The sequence below is a fragment of the Phaseolus vulgaris genome, chromosome 8 (genome assembly GCF_051622355.1).
Source record: "Phaseolus vulgaris cultivar YP4 chromosome 8, ASM5162235v1, whole genome shotgun sequence".
In the NCBI taxonomy this organism is placed as follows: Eukaryota; Viridiplantae; Streptophyta; class Magnoliopsida; order Fabales; family Fabaceae; genus Phaseolus; species Phaseolus vulgaris.
The window spans coordinates 53,010,186-53,024,370 of record NC_143505.1 but is presented as its reverse complement, the minus strand read 5'-3'; the positions used below and the strand labels follow the sequence as shown (position 1 = coordinate 53,024,370).

Sequence of the window (14,185 nt, the reverse complement as noted above, 5' to 3'; positions counted from 1 at the left end):
CACAGTTTTATAAAATAAAGAGAGCTTACATTAATTGTGTTCAACAATTGGTATCAGAACTCCTTTATAAGGGGCCTGATCCAGAACTTGAGTGTGAGAGAAATAGCTGTGAGTGTGAGTGTTTGATAACATCAGTGTGAGTGTGAGAGAAACAGTTGTAAGTGTGTGCCAACATCAGTATCCTTCTAAGAAGAAGGAAATATCGAAAATGGCAGATTCCAGCTAATATGTGCAACCTGCAATTCCCAAGTTTGATGGGCATTATGATCATTGGGCAAAATTAATGGAAAATTTTCTACGTTCTAAGGAGTATTGGCAGTTGGTGGAACATGGGATTTCATAAGTAGAAAATAAAGCTACTGCATCAGAAGTAGAACTCAAACTCATGGAAGAACAACGATTGAAAGATCTAAAGATAAAGAACTATCTGTATCAAGCCATTGATCGAGAAATCTTAGATACTATCCTCAATGATGATACATCCAAACACATATGGGATTCTATGAAGCAAAAATTTCAAGGTTCTACTCGAGTGAAGAGAGCACAATTACAAGCCCTGCGAAGAGATTTTGAAATGTTGTAGATGAAGGACGGAGAGATAGTTAACTCATACTTTGCCCGTACTTCGAAAATTGCTAAAAACATGAAGGCGTGTGGTGAAAGCATGCTTGAGAATATCATTACTGCAAAAATCTTACAGTCAATGATTCCTAAATTTAATTACGTTGTGTGTTCAATTGAAGAATCCAACAACTTGGACACTATGACCATTGACGAATTGCAGAGCAGTCTTTTGGTTCACGAGCAAAAAATGACATATCAAGGAGAAGAAGAACAAGTACTGCAAATTACAAATGAAGATAAAGGAGGAAGAGGCAGAGGTTCTTTCCAAGGTAGAGGAAGAGGCAGAGGTTCTTTCCAAGGTAGAGGAAGAGGGAGACAATCATTTAACAAAGCTGAGATAGAATGCTTCAAATGTCACAAACTTGGACATTTTCAATACGAATGTCCTACCTGGGAAAAGAAAATAAATTATGCTGAAGTGGAAGATGCAGTGGAACAAGAGGATGAACTTTTGCTAATGGCTCACGTTGATGTTAAGCAACAAAAGGAAGATGAATGGTTTCTTGACTCCGGATGCAGTAATCACATGAGTGGTAACAGGGAGTGGTTCTCAAAGTTAGATGAGAACTATCACAATACATTAAAGCTTGGCAATGATGCTCAGATAGATGTGATGGGAAAAGGAAGTGTTCAATTAAATATTAATGGAGTCGTATATGTCATTTCACATGTGTATTATGTTCCTGAACTTAAGAATAATCTCTTAAGTGTAGGATAACTTCAAGAGAAAGGCTTGACTATATTGATTAAGGAAGGGAAGTGTGAAGTCTATCATCTTGAAAGAGGACAGATTATGGAGGTTAAGATGAAGGAGAATCGGATGTTTGTGCTGACAGCCACCATGATATCAACAAAGTCTTGTTTTCAGGTGGAGCTAAAGCATAATTATGAGCTTTGGCACAATCGACTTGGTCATTTAAGTTACAATGGTTTGAGAACGCTTTCATCCAAGAAATTGGATGATAAAAGCAAGCAATGTATTCTTCTGGGGGTAAGTGATGAATCCAAAGCATATCGTTTGTTTGATCCACTCAACAAGAAAGTACTGATAAGCAAGGATGTGATATTTGAAGAACAAAAGGGATGAAATTGGGAACAGAATGAGGAATACCAACAGGGCATTCTTGATTGGGGAGGAGATGAGGAATACATGAGTGACACTGAAGAACAGAGTGAGGAGAATGTTGTGGATCATAACGATGATCAAGAAATTGAGGAACAAAATGAAGAGGATGTTATGGACAGTTCCATAGGCACCAATGCTCCTCCTAACAATTATGAGACTCCAGTTGAAGGGAGGATTAGAAGGAATAGGAGAGAGCCGGTCTGGATGATTGATTATGAAAAAGGAGAAGGTCTATCTGATGATGCTGACCTAAATGTAATGATGGTCACCGGAGATGATCCAATTTCATTCGAGGAAGCTATCAAAAGACAAAAATGGAGAGATGCAATGATGAAAGAGATGAAATCCATAGAGAAAAATCAGACTTGGGAGCTTACATATTTTCCAAGAGGAATGAAGCCAATTGGGGTAAAATGGATCTTTAAAACCAAATTTAAAGAGAATGAAGAGATAGACAAGTTCAAAGCAAGGCTAGTAGCAAAAGGGTATGCGCAACAATATGGACTAGATTACACAGAAGTATTTGCTCTGGTTGCTAGGCGTGATACTATTCGTATAATACTTGCAACAACAGTACAATATGGTTGGACTATTTTTCAGTTAGATATGAAGAGTGTCTTTCTTCACGGTGAACTTAAAGAGGACATTTATGTGCAGCAGCCCACTGGTTTTGTGAAAAAGGAAGAAGAAGACAAAGTGTACAAATTAAAGAAGGCGTTATATGGCCTTAAACTATCACCTAGAGCTTGGTACAACAAGATAGAGGCTTACTTTGTTGGTAATGGCTTTGACAGATGTCTTTGTGAATATATATTGTTTACAAAATCAAAGGAGGAAGGTAAAATTTTAATTGTGAGTCTTTATGTGGATGATTTAATATATACTGAAATGATTGCAGTATATGTGATTAGTTTAGAAGATCTATGATGTCTGAATTTGATATCAATGATTTAGGAAGAATGAGATATTCTCTTGGAGTTGAAATTATGCAGAGTTCAAATGGAATTTTTGTATGTCAGAAGAAATATGTTCATGAAGTGCTATCACGTTTTGGTATGGAGTTGTCAAGTTAAGTTACTACAGTTCACAGGATCATGTTGCTGATATCATGACCAAGCCCCACAAATTGGAGCAATTCTTAAGGTTTCGCAATATGTTGGGCATAATTGAAGCATCATAATTAAACTAAATGCTATTGCATCTAGTTTAAGGGAGGGAATGTTAGCAGCAGTTAGAATTTCAATTGTTGTTTTTTAATTTATTTAATTAAGTAGAGTTGTTTTTCTGTTTCAAATAAGTGGTCAATTACTAGTCTAATTATTAGGAATATAGTTGTTAGGAAACCACCCATTATTGATAAGTGCTTAATTTCATTAATGTTTCATATTAAAATATAGGCACTTATGAGGATCTATTGCTAATTTACATATAAAATAATCCCTAATTTATAAATTTATACCTTTTTACATTTTTATGAGCTTTATTTGAATAAGAGCATTTTATTCCTAAATTTGGTGTTAATTGCAGATTTATAGGAAAGATTGAAGATTTGAAATAAAGGAGAATAATTTGAGCTAAAAAGATAAAGCCGGAAGGTCCCAGAATGGAAAAAGATGCAAAGAAATATTGGGTTTTTTTATGTTTTATCATTTAGCCCATTAGCGTGACACATGAAGCAACCTAACCCTAGAAAACTAGGATAAATAGAGGGCTAGAGGCTCAACCCTAGAGTGCCAGATTGAGAGGAAAACACCATAAAGTGAATTGTAACCCAATTGGGAGAATGGAAGGTGCTAGAAGTATGCGTGGCTAATTCTACCCTTTAGGATTGGGTAATCTGCTCAAACTCTTATGTATTGAGATGATATCTTATATATTAATATTCAGTTCTTGATTGATGATTGGTATTGTTGTTTTACTTTTAATTTTCCGTGACAAATTGAGAATCTTAAATCTGACCGGGAGGTATTTTTAGGGTTTGGACCTAAACAACAATACTTAACATATTTGAGTGCTAGGAATAGACTTGAAATGTTAATTGCTATTAAACGTCTGAGCTTCGTTCTAAGTTGTTCTTATAATTATGCGAGGGATCGATAGTTAGGGGACATTCTTAAGGATTTTATATGCGAGGAATCGATATAAATTATTTTTATACGGGCATCAATTTCAATCAAAGAACTTAATATTGACATGCTAATCAAAATACTTAAGGGTGAGAGAGATGAAACTAATCCTTATTTTTCCAATTGAAACAACTAATTCTTTGTCTGTTTTCTTATTGATCAATGCCAACACAATTAATTCAAAAACTCTTTTAGTTGTTCTGTTTTTATATTTAGCGATTATTGTACTCGATAATTCAGTGTTCCTTGTGGGATTGATATCCGTCCTTAGAGACAATTATTACTTCTGACAAACGCGGTGCACTTGCCGTAAAAAGTCATCAAATAAGTGGTTAATTACTAGCCTAATTATTAGGAATATGGTTGTTAGGAAACCACCCATTATTTTGTACATGAATTAGTGGGTGCAGGTGTGATATTTTCTTATTTTTGTTTTGGGTTTGTACGGCTATATAGCCTAACTTGCATTCTAAATTCAAAAACACAAAGTTTTATAAAATATAGAGAGCTTACGTTAATTGTGTTCAACAAGATAATGTCGTTAAATTGTACTCTCTATGTCAATTGTTTTTTTTTTTGGAAATGTTCTTTCTTTTTTGTAATGATGTGTGTAACCTTAAAAATCTAAAAAAATAATGTTATTTTCTATTTGTAAACAAATCAATTTAAAATAAATAAATAAATAAATAAAATGCAAAATCGAGCTTGCATTGCAAGTCAAAATAGTTTATACAATGGTTCCTATTAATTAGAGATAATTTCCTCAATACTGGGAGATAACATTTTGCATAAAAGTGGCAATTAAAGTAATTTTTTATTATTTATTAGTTAAAGTTGTATCGTTATACGACTCTTTTTTCCGTACACACTACTTTATTAGTGTAGCATCGTGAATCGTCTAACTTTAAGGTCATGAACCAATTGGTGTAATTAAGGTCATCAGCGCAATTTATTATAGAATCAGGCCAATAAGAAGGTTGGATACATAATAGGTAGCGAAGAGATTTTAGTATATTAGAGGGTACACAAGAGGAAAAGACAGATCACTTACTAAGTTAAGAGTACACTTATTTTTTGTCACTCTAAATATTCTAGGTTTGAGTTCACTAATACTCTTATCTAGAACATTTTGGCACCCACCGTGGGACAAGTAAAACTTTCCTATGCCATATCAATTTTAGTTACAAATTACTGAGCATTATGCGGGGCACACGAAGAGCGGCACCAGAGGAAGAGGCGAATGGAGCGCCACTGCTTGATGCAACTCATGTTCTGATGGAAATGATGGAGGTTATGAGGAGGCAAAATGAGGAAAGGGTGGAAGAATTCAGGAGGGCTCACGAGGATTTCAGGAGGGAGAGTGCAGAAGTGAGGGCTAGGATGGAGGAATCTGCGAGAGTGCAAGAAATGATACAAAGGAGAAATGAGGAGCTTCGACGGCAAATTGAGGGCCAGAATATAAAGGGTCAATGACAGTAGGAGGTGGAGACAGATTTCCAACCATTCTCAGAAGAAATCTTGGGAGAGCCAATTTCTTCGGGTTATGAATTCCCAAAAATGGGGATGTTCAGTGGAAAGCAGGATCCTAATGCTCACATCAGATGTTGATTTGTAGAGGACCAGAGTTTGTCCGATAGATGTTGGCTAGCACTTTAGTTGGAATGGCGCTGAATTGGTTTAGTAATATGCTAGGTGTATTCATCATGTCGCTAGAAGTCTTCACCGGGTTGTTTGTTGCCCACTTTGTAGCAAACAAAGCAAAGCCTCTAGAGGTGGCAGATTTGTTTTAGGTAAAACATGCGAAAAATGAGTCAATAAAACAGTTTTTGCAGCGTTCCAATGAGGTGGTGGTACAAATTCCTATGCCTAATGAAGGCATGTTTGTGGAAGCCTTTATTAGAGGGCTTAGGGTAGGAACATTTGGTGAGTCACTAGTCCAAAGAAGACTAGAAGACATGACAGCCATCAACATTAAGGCAGTGTCTCACATAAAAGTAGAAGAGTTTACCATAAAGAAGTTAGATGAAGAAATGAGGACTGAAGGGTCGGTGGTCGGTATACAACCTGTCAGTAATAGAGGCAAACCTTTGAAAGGGAAAAGGGATAAGTGGAGGTTTGGTGGGTCGTATGGAGGTTTTAAACCAGTGAATGAAAGGAGGTTGGGAAGACCGGAGTGGGTGTCACCAAAATTGGTGGCATCTCAGGAGGAAATTGTTAAAGATGTGAACACGACTAGACTTTTGTGCTTCCCAGAAAAGACAACAAAACATATGGGAGGAAACAAAAATGTTTGGTGTTACTTCCATAGAACATACGGGCATGAACTGGAGATTGTTACATCCTTTCAAGGCAAATTGAAGGGTTGCTAAGACAGGGATTGTTAAAAGTTTTCATGGCAAGAGAAGGAGGGGAGGAGAGACAGGTAGAAAAAAAGAAGGATCGGATAAGGAAGGAAGAGTTGAGGAGGGAGGTAGGTGGAAGGTAATCATGAGAAACCAACGTTAGGGGAATTGAACACAATTTCGGGAGGATTCTCGGGTGGCGGTAGATCAAGTGCTCGGTCGGTGATGGTTTTGTCAATCGAGGAAGTGTGTATGTCGTCTTTAAACTTTATAGAGGACGACTTAAATGACGTTTCCCACATGCTAATGACCTTGTGGTGATATCGGTGGTAATGTGGAGCCGAAAAATTCATAGGGTGCTAGTGGATCAAGGGAGTTCAACAGATATTTTGTTTTAGGATGATTTTATCACTATGGGAGGATCGTTGGACGATTTGGAACCATATGACAGAGTTTTGGTTGGATTTTCGGGCGACCCGGTGCAAGTTCGGGGGTATCTTGAGGCCAAGACGATGTTTGGGGAAGGAGAGAAGGCCAAATCAATTATAATAAGGTACATGATTGTAAACACCACTTCTTCTTATAATGAACTGTTGGGAAGACCGATAATAAATAAGTTAGGAGCAATAGTATCATCGATCCATATGAATGTGAAGTATCCTATGGATGAGGGGACAATTGGGGTGTTAATAGTATATCAGAGGGCAGCAAGAAAGTGTTACAAAGGAAGTCTAAAAATAGAAGGAGATGTATGCAGGTAGAACGGGAGGATAGGAATTTGGAGGGGGTAGAGTGAGATCCAAGGGTTGATTATAAGGATGAACAGCCACAACCGATGGAAGACATTAAGGTCATAAAGTCGGATGGGGGGAGAAGTTTAAAGATAGGTAGCAAGTTGGAGGAAAAAGAAGAAAGGAGGTTGGTAGAGTATTTGGGAGATAATTTGAGTGTTTTTGCATGATCATTGCACGATATGCCAGGGGTGGATCCAAATTTTATGTGTCATTGTTTGATTGTTGACCCTAGGACCAGCTGATTGGATATTGGAAGGGTCGGACAGTGTGTTGGTTGGACAGTCATTAAAATTTTCATTTAAAGTAAGCAACAACCAGGCCGAATACAAGGCTTTAATCGTAGGGATGCACTTAGCAACAAATATGGAAGTTAGAAGAATGATAGTAAGGAGTGACTCTCAAGTGGTAACCGTGCAAGTAGTAGGAAATTTCCAAGCTAAGGATTCGCATTTGGTCAAATATTTGGCCAAGGTGCGTTCCATGGTGGTCTTGTTTGAAGAGTTTGGGTTGATGTATGTTTCTCGAGACCAGAATGCTCAAGCAGATTTTTTGTCGAAATTGGCAAGTACCAAGAGGTCGGGAAATCATTGGTCGGTCATTCATGAGAACCTTGAATCACCAAGTGTGACGGTGGAGGTATTGGAAATAAGAGGTAAGCAAAGTTGGATGGATGTTTATGAAGAGTGGTTGAAGGAAGGGGAGGAACAATTGGATTCAGAGGAATATAAGTTATTAAGAAAAATGCAACACGGTATGTCATCGTTAATGGGGTGTTGTACAGAAAAGGCTTCCCAATACCGTTATTACGATGCGTTGGGGAGCTACAACAAAATAGGATCATGGAGGAGGTGCAGGAGGGTGTTTGTGAGAGTCACACTGACGGACAATCATTGGCATTAAAAATAATTAGGGCGGGGTTTTATTGGCCTACGCTAAGGGAGGATTGTCTTGGGTATGTCAAAAAATGTGATAGGTGCCAAAGGCATTCAAATAATATTGGCGTATCAGCTAAGCATTTGTATTCCATAATTTCTTCATGCCCCTTCCAGAAGTGGGAAATTGATATATTAGGACATTTTCCTATGTCAGTAAGGCAATTTAAATTCATTGTGGTTGTAATTGAGTATTTTACAAAATGGGTCGAGGCTGAGCCACTAACGACCATCACGACAGAAAAAATATCTAAGTTTATTTGAAAGTCTATTGTATGTAGATTCGGTGTGCCAAGGGAATTGGTGTCGGACAGAGCGCAATTTGCGAGTAGGGAAAGTGAGGCACATGTGTGAAGAGTTGGGAACTCGAAAAATATTTTCATCAGTATAGCACCCTCAAATAAATGGGCAACTAGAAGCAACAAATAAAATAATATTGTAGGGTTTGAAGAAGAAGTTAGGAGCGGCTAAAGGTGGATCGAGCTTCTTCCGCGGTAATATAGTCATACCACACAACGAAGCAATCAACTACGAAAGAAATGTCTTTCAGTTTGGTTTATGGCAGTGACGTGGTGTTACCCATCGAGTTGGAAATCTCGTCTAAGCAGGTGGAGGATTTCTCACAGGAAGCATAGAAAAAAGGGCGGGGTTTTCAGTTGGATACCATAAAAGAGTTGAAAGGCAGGGCAAAGATACAACAGGCGGCTCAGAAAAGGAGAGTGGAGGCGAAGCATTTAAGTAGGGTGTTTCCAAGAGAGTTTAAAGAGAAGGATTTGGTACTAAGAAAGGCAGGGGAAATAAACAAGGACAACAAGTTGGCACCTCATTGGATCGGGCCTTACCGAATCTGTGAGGTGGTCGGTAGGGCAGCATACCATTTGGAGACATTGGATGGTGGAGTTATTCCGCAAACTTGAAATGTGGCGAATCTGCGTTTTTATTATAGTTAATATGGTTTGGATTTAGTGTGGATTTAGTGTATTGTTAAACAATTTATTATTTTGCTTTATGTTTATATACGACTCGAATTATTTCAGGGGTTTATAGATATGATTGTTCAGGATTGTTAGGAGTACAATGTGTAAGGGATCGATAAAAGTGTTATGCTTTTACATTTGAAGAAAAAAAACATGAAAGGGTTTTAACCCTCTATGGTACCGAGCATGATCTCAGGTGTCGAGCATGATCTCGGTCCACTTGAGGAAAAAACCATGAAGGAGTCTTAACCCTCCATGGTGCCAAGCATAATCTCGGTCCATTTGAAGAAAAAATCATGAAAGGGTCTTAACCCTTTATGGTATCGAGCATGATCTCAGACCACTTGAAAGAAAACCATGAAAAGGTCTTAACCCTCCATGGTGTCGAGCATGATCTCGATCCACTTGAAGAAAAAAACCATGAAGGAAACATCATTTTTATGAATATGTATATAAACATAACTTTATGTTGGCATGTCGATGATTATCAAGTGTTGTGCATAGTGGTGGGACTAATATTTGTATACATTCCATAGCGATATGTTAAGCAAAATAATGAAGGAAAGTAATGATCTAAAAACATAGCGTAATGTTAGTACATAGTAGCATGATATTAACATAATGTTAGAACATAAAATTACATGTCCAATCATATTTTTAAAATTTGTTCAAAAAGAGTAGGAAGATGATAGTAAAGTTATTCACAGGAAATCCCGTCTAAGCGAGTGGAGGATTTCTCACAGGAAGCATCGAAAAAGGGGTGGGGTTTTCAGTTGGATACCATAAAAGAGCTAAAAGGCAGAGCAAAGATACAACAGGCAGCTCATAAATGGAGAGTGCAGGCGAAGCATTTAAGTAGGGTTAGAATATATTTAAAGTAGTTATAATAAATAGCATTTAAGGCAGTTACAGAGACTCCCTGAGAATCAGGGGCACATCCCACCAAATCCGAGTAACATCTCGAGAAATCAGGGAACCTCCCTATAAATAAATTATCACTAATATTTAATAGATTTGGCTTATCGTAAAAGAGGGTCCATAACCAAATACTATAAATAAACCCTTTATAGAGGAGTAAGGTACTTTTTTATCAGTTTCATTATACACTCTTAACATAGAGTACTTATTTGATTGTTGGAGAACCTTTTGCAAGTTAACTCCCGACCAGGCACGAAGGAGCGAGTACGAGAAGGATGAAGGAGGAGCGATCGAGAGATCAAAGACAATTATTACATCCAAATCCATGTACTATCTAGGCCCTACCAGTCTATACAAGTACAATTGGCGCCCATCGTGGAGCCAAAATAGTATTGAAGAGTAGCAAATGGTATTAACAAGGCAGATGGAAGGCGAGAAAATGATGGAGGCCAAGAAAATGGCTATGTTCCAGACCTTATAAAGAGATGGCGAAGATGGTCCAAAAGAACAAGGAGGAGATGCGAATCATGCGCCAGAAGAACGAGAAGGAGATATGAATCCTCTGAGAATAGAATGATCAAATGAACCAACAACAACTGGTCGGGATCATACCTGAACCAAGGGCCAAAAGCCATATCCTGAAGCTAGAAGACCCGCCTCCCCAAACAAATCTGAGGACACACGTAATCAATAGAAGACGACCATCCTTTAAACTCAGACTCATCAATCATCCAGGCTTCACCAATCGAAACACAATATTATTTTGGAAGAGAAACTTAAAGGACATTCCTTTACTGATCAAATCATGGAAGCACAAATTCCTCCTAATTGGAAAGGTTTGAACATTGACCGATATGATCTTAATCGAATATAAACCCGATGTGAGGTAATCGGAAAAATTATTTTTATCATTAAATATGTTGTGATATTATTATGAAGATAAAAGATATGATTGTTATTATTTCAATATTTTGTGATATTATTCCAAACATAAAAGATATGATTATTATTATTTAAATATTTTGTGATTATTTTAAACATAAAAGATATTATTGTTATTATTTAAATCTTTTGTGATATTATTCTAAACATAAAAGATATGATTGTTATTATTTAAATTTGTTATCATATTATTTTGAAGATAACATATATGATTGCTATTATTTAAATATGTTATCATAGTATTATGAAGATAACAGATGTGATTGTTAATATTTAAATATGTTGTGATATTATTTTGTTGAAAAAAGACTAATGATAGGAGATCAGCCAAAACTCTATAATTAAAGGATGACCCCCAAGAATAAGATAAGTATTATTTTATGCAATACATACAGCACTGATATATTTTATGCTCTTACACATGATCGTTGGAGTATGGACAACAAGTGAAGACTTCCTCATCTCATTGTAACTTCCACACATCTAAAAAGTTTTCAATTATGACAAAATTCCAAACATCATTTGGTCAAGGCAACTTGCTTAACAATTAGCAGTCCTTGTCGAACGAACGCGACACTGCATGCAACTCTTCGGCCAAAGCAGCTTGCTTAACAATTAGCAGCCATTTTCAAACAAACTCTTCGACCAAGGCAACTTGCTTAATAAATAGCAGCCCTTCCCGAACCAACGTGCAATGCTCTTATACAGTTAAGGAAGTTTTGCCTTAAAACGACAATCCTTACCGATATCCTTAATCAATATCGTTCGGCTAAGGAAGCTTTGCCCCCATGAGGCAATCCCTCCCGAACGGTTAAAATAAAGTTTGTTTCGATTAAGGAAATTGTATTAAAATAACAATCTTCAACATTCGATCGGTGTTCAACCTATCTGAAGCTCAAAACAACTTATTTAAATCATATTGATTCAGTATCAAGTCAGCATTCAATCTGTTAAAGGCTCCACATATTTAAATTATTTTGATTCAAGTATCAGGTCAGCATTCAATCTATTAAAGAATCGGCTTATTTAAGTTGTATTGATTCCAGCATGCACTTGGCATTCAAAATTGTAAAGCAATTCAAAAGCCTGAGCGACGTCCAAAGGATCTTAGTCCTAACGATCATTCAACATACATTGTTTAAAACTATACAAGTGTCCATAAAGGCATTCAAACAACTACTGAAAAGATCAAAAGCAATAAAGTCGTTCAGTCAGCCTTCAAAGAAGGACAAGAAGTCACTTCATACATCGAAGCACCCAACAGTCACATTTAGACTCTTATAAAGTAAACATTCCTCGAGTCTGGGGGCAAGCGTACTGATCACTAATATGTGAAGATGAAAATATCTTACAGTCATACATATGTGGTATGAAAATTTTGTAATTCAAAACTATTCTTACTTCTTCTCTTTGTTCTAATATATGAAGATGAATTTAACAATTTATAATCATTTTTTTTTTGTAATAACAAGTTTCTTCTCCTTTATAATTTGGTTGGTATGAACATGTTTTTTACGGTCGTGAAACACTAGATTTGTTGCAATGTATCTTGCCGAGTCATTGTCACAGTATAAAAGAGATGGTTGCTCAAAAGGAACTTTGAAATCTTGAAGAAGATAAGTTAGCCATTGAATTTCACATGTAACAGTGACCATTGCCCTGTATTCAGCTTCACAAGAACTCCTTGATATCGTGTTTTGCTTCTTTGATTTCCAGGATATGAGAGAATTACCAAGATACACACTAAAACCAGTCATTGATTGTCTTGAATCACTGCAGGTGCCCCAATCACTATCACAAAAGGCTTTGAGATGAGCATAAGTGTTGGAAGAGAAAAATAAACCAAGACTTGGAGCTTCTTTAATATATCTGAGAATTCTAATCGCTGCAGTATAGTGAGCAATTGTAGGCTTAGCAAGAAACTGAGAAAGTTGTTGCACAAAAAATGTTATGTCAGGTCGGGTATTAGTGAGATACATAAGCCTTCCAATCAATCTTCTGTAGGCTTGAATATCTATGAAAGGAACACTTCCAGTATAAGCAAATATTTTATACCTTTCAATTGTCTGCATCAACCTTATATTTTATTTTGAATACCCATTTGGAACCTATGGTAGCTTTGTCCTTAGGCAGAACAAGAGTCTCCCAAGTTTGATTTGACTCTAAAGCAAATATCTCACATTGTATAGCTTTTCTCCAGCAGTCATGTTTCACAGCTTCAAAATAAGTATTTGCCTCAACATGTGAAGAAAGAGACATAACAAAAGATTTGTAAGAAGGTGATAAATTTTTATAAGACAAAACATAATTCAAATGATATTTAACTCTTGAAGATGTATTGGAAACATTAAGATTACAATGATAATCCTTTAAATACTCAGGTGGTCTTTATATTCTTGTACTCATTTGGACAGATTGATCTGATTCAGAATTTTGTTCTATGTCATGATCTTCATTGAGGTTTTGGTCTATATGGGAACAAACTTCTTCTGGAACCTCAATGTGTGACTCACAGTTATTATCACAAGGTGCAAGAATGGCTTGTGATGGCTGACTCAAGACAGGTTGATCTTCAGCAAACAAAATTTGATCATAAATGTCAGGACTGTTAGTTTCATTGCTAGTATCTTGAACCCTTTGATATGGAAAAACATGTTCATAAAAGACAACGTCCCTATAAACAAAAATTTATCTTGATTGAATATTCAATAAAATATATCCTTTTGTCCCTTTTTTAAAACCAATAAAAACACATTTTGATGCCCTTTGATCGAATTTTCTTCTATTTGTTGACAAAGTGCTAGCATAACATAAAGAACCAAACACCTTTAATCCATTAAAATTTGCATCAGTTTTGTAAAGCATTTCATCAGGAGAAGAATAGTTTAAAACAAGTGTGGGAAGCATGTTTATAATATGCATAGCATGTATCACAGAATATGACCAATAAATTTTGGGTAAATGAGATTGTATCATAAGAGCTCTTGTTACATCTAATAAATGACCATGTTTCCTTTCAACTATACTATTTTGTTGTGGAGTATTGACACATGATGTTTGATGTACTATTCCTTTATTGACAAAAAAAAATAGTCATGAAAAATTCAGTCTCATTATCACTTCTTATTATTTTTATCGCTGTCTCAAATTGTGTTTGAACAAAAACAACAAAATTTTCCAAAGCCTTAACAACTTCAGATTTGCGTTTTAAAAGAAAAATCCATGTGTACCTCGAATAGTCATCAACTATGATCAAGAAATATTTATGACCATGAATTGATGGTATTGAGTATGGTCCCCAAATATCTACATGAATCAAATCAAATCATTTTTTTGATTTAGATGTACTAATAGGAAATGAAAGCCTTTTTTGCTTTGCAAAATGACAAACATCACAAACAAAA

At 36.3% G+C, this 14,185-nt stretch overlaps 1 protein-coding gene across 1 annotated transcript; it reads left to right on the top strand.

The window, feature by feature from the left end:
- Positions 1-643: 643 nt before the first annotated feature.
- LOC150025652 (uncharacterized) lies at positions 644-1,342 on the top strand. The gene has a single exon (XM_090294153.1). The coding sequence runs from the start codon at positions 644-646 to the stop codon at positions 1,340-1,342; it is 699 nt and encodes a 232-aa protein (XP_090150279.1).
- Positions 1,343-14,185: the final 12,843 nt, after the last annotated feature.

What these genes read in the sequence shown, in the direction of transcription:
- LOC150025652 (XM_090294153.1), top strand. Translation starts at nt 644, where the DNA reads ATGAAGGCGTGTGGTGAAAGCATGCTTGAGAATATCATTACTGCAAAA.